We start from the raw sequence: 2743 nt of genomic DNA, 5'->3' as shown, positions 1-2743 counted from the left end.
CTGTTCAGAGTGAGTTCCTGAAGCAGCCTTTTTTGCTGCTCTATCTGCTGCTGCAGCTGCTGCTGCTGCTGCCGCAGGTGGCTGTACACTTCCTCTCTGACGGTATTTGCTGCAGCAGCAGGATTGAAGCCTTCGAGGCCCTCTTGCTGCAGCAATGCCACGCGAGAAGGGGAGCATTTGAAGCGAATGAGCCCTGAGACGACACCTGTTTCCATTTCAAACGGACTCTGCTGCTGCTGCTGCTCCTGTGTCTGCTCTTGAAGCTGCTGCTGCGGCGGCTGCTGCGGCTGAGAGGACATCCTCCGCAGCTGTCTGCGTGCAGCCTTACTCAATTTCTGGCGATGAGTTCGCTGCTCAGAGCTCCCACCACTTTTCTCCTGCTGCTGCTGCTGCTGCCTCAGCTGCTGCTGCTTTTGCAGCTGTTGAAATAGCTGTTGCTGCTGCTGCGCAGCAGCAGCTGCAATCGCATGCAGCAAAGTGGTCTTCCCCGCTCCATTGCTGCCGATTAGGGCCAGCTTTTCGTGCCGCTGCAGCTGCAGCGACACCTGCTGCAACAGCGCAGCAGAGCCGGAGTGTACAGACACCCCTTCTAGGCGCAGGATCTCTCCCTGGCTCTGCTCATCCTCTGCTGCTGTGTGCTGCTCCTGCTGCAGCTGCTGCTGCACCTGCAGCACGAGGGGTGACGGTGCAATGGGCGCATGCCCTGCAGATGCGTCAGCACTCGCTGCGCAGTGGGCCGTTCGTGGGCGTGGCTGTCGAGTTGCTACTGTCACTGCTGCTGCTGCAGTCGTTGCTGCTGCCGCTGCTGCTGCTCCCGTAGCCCCGTTTCCTACCACTGGGAATGGAAGCAAGAAGGATGTGCTGCTGGGGAGTCGGCTTGACGTTGAGTAAGAGCAGCAGAATGCCAGCAACAGCAGCGGCAGCAGCAGCAGCAGCGGTCGTAAGGCTACGCACCCTGAAGCCCTCAGCGGGGCCATCAGAAAGCAGGGCCTGTCAGCTGCTGCTCCTTGCGCAGCAGATGCCTTCTGCTGCTTCTGCTGTCACTCTTGGGACTGCTGCTGCTGTTGCTGCAGCTGCTCCGATGCCTAGCCCAGCTACAGAAGCTGCAGCACTATTCAGCTCAGCGCCCCCCGTGTGTAGCTGCTGCTCCGCGCACTACTGCATTTAGTGGGACACCCCACCCTGAAGTTTTTGTTGCTGCTGCTTTCCCCGCTGCTGCCGCCGCAGTTGCTGCTGTCTTTGCCGCTGCTGCAGCCGACTGTGTGGCGGTGAGCCTTCGCATGGGATCAGTCTGACGAAACCCTCAAGGCGCTGCCCAACCAAAGCTGCTATTGGGGCTCCTGCTACGGCTGCACTTTTGCTGCTGCCGCTGCTGCTGTTGTTGTTGCTGCAGGACTGCCTGGGGACGTCGAGTCGCAGCTGCTGCCAGCCCCCACCATTGTTGCTGCCTTTGCCTTTCCCGCGGTTGGGGGGAATTTAAAATGACTTGGTAATGCCATGAATTTCACAGAACCCTGGGTCGCACTGCCTGGCAGCAGCGGCAACTACTTTTTGCTCTCGTTGCGGCTGCTGCTGCTGCTTGCTGCTGCTGTTGTGGCTGCATGCGGGGGGCCTCCCTGTGTTGCTGTTGCTGCATTTTAAGGACTGGGGTGTAGAACATTACCTTGATTCTTATTCAAGAGAGGAGGTTAAGGAGAGGTGACGGCCACAGCGAGCCCTCCAGCGCCACCGACTGCAGCTTCACCGCTGCAGCAGCAGCAGCAGCAGGAACGGATTCTGCACGAATATCAGGATGACAACTGGAGCTTCTAAGTTTACGTCAATCCGCTGGACCTGACAGCTGTGCAGCTTGAGGCATCTACGACGCCCTCTGCTGCTGCTGTGGCAGCACCTGCCGCAGCAGGTGCTGCTGCTGCTGCTGCTGCAGTCAATGCAGCAAACGCAGCAGCAACTGGAGGAGACTGCGCCGCTTCCTTCTGGGGCGAGCGCTCACTGGGAGTATTTGCTAGGAGCCGATGGACGGCGGCAACACTCAGATGGGCCCCCCTGGGGCCCCAAAGTCAGGTGTTTCTGCTGCTGCTGCAGAAGCAGCAGCAGCAAGCGCCGCGCCTAAGCGACGTAGTCGATGGGACCAGACACCAGCTGAGATTGAAAGGGAGCAGCTGCAGCGACGGCAGCAGCAGCAGTCCTCAAGTACTGCATGTGGGGTCCCAGTAGGATACGCTGCTCCCCGTGGCAGCAGCAGCTGTAGCAGCAGCAGCACGAGTAGCGTTGGTGTCTACAGTCCTGGAGGTGGGAGCACACGAGATGCTACCCACAAGAGTTTGAGCCACAGCAGCCGCAGCTACAACAGTAGCAGCAGCAGCAGCAGCAGCAGTAGCAGTAGCAGCAGAAATTTCAGCAGTCACGGCGCCGGCCAGTGCGTCGGAAGCTCAGACAGAGATAGCGGCTGGGATTCCGTTAGTTCAAGGCCCAGCAGCAGCAGCAGCAGCAGCGGCATGCCTTACAGAAGGGGCTTTGACGTGGGCCCGGATACAGCAGCTGCAGCTTCCCCACATGATCACCACCAGCAGCAGCAGCACTGGAGCCAGCAGCAGCAGCAGCAGCAGCGGGACAGCTACAGTCATGCAGCAGAGAGACACAGTGGGAGCATCTGGAGAGAAAGGGGAAGCAGTCGTTATTGCGGCAAAGGCCGCCGCAGCTGCAGCAGGGGCCGCCCGAGCCGCAGCCGCAGCAGCAGCCG

General features: G+C 60.0%; 2 protein-coding genes across 2 annotated transcripts in view; one reads left to right on the top strand and one right to left on the bottom strand.

The window, feature by feature from the left end:
• The window catches only part of ETH_00029780 (uncharacterized protein), a gene marked incomplete at both ends in the record, with an annotated part of 1272 nt that extends 295 nt beyond the window's left edge, over positions 1–977 (bottom strand). The window contains one exon of the mRNA XM_013374384.1: positions 90–977. Within this exon, the coding sequence (XP_013229838.1) occupies positions 90–977 (888 nt within the window). The remainder of the gene's footprint in view (positions 1–89) is intronic.
• A 1038-nt stretch (positions 978–2015) lies between these two features.
• Positions 2016–2743, top strand: part of ETH_00029775 (SET domain-containing protein / Bromodomain-containing protein, putative) — a gene marked incomplete at both ends in the record, with an annotated part of 18360 nt that continues 17632 nt past the window's right edge. Inside the window, one exon of the mRNA XM_013374383.1 lies at positions 2016–2643. Coding sequence (XP_013229837.1) covers positions 2016–2643 — 628 coding nt within the window. The remainder of the gene's footprint in view (positions 2644–2743) is intronic.

This window comes from Eimeria tenella, genomic scaffold (genome assembly GCF_000499545.2).
Source record: "Eimeria tenella Houghton genomic scaffold, Eth_scaff2, whole genome shotgun sequence".
Classification (NCBI taxonomy): domain Eukaryota; phylum Apicomplexa; class Conoidasida; order Eucoccidiorida; family Eimeriidae; genus Eimeria; species Eimeria tenella.
This window is presented reverse-complemented; position numbering and strand designations above follow the sequence as displayed.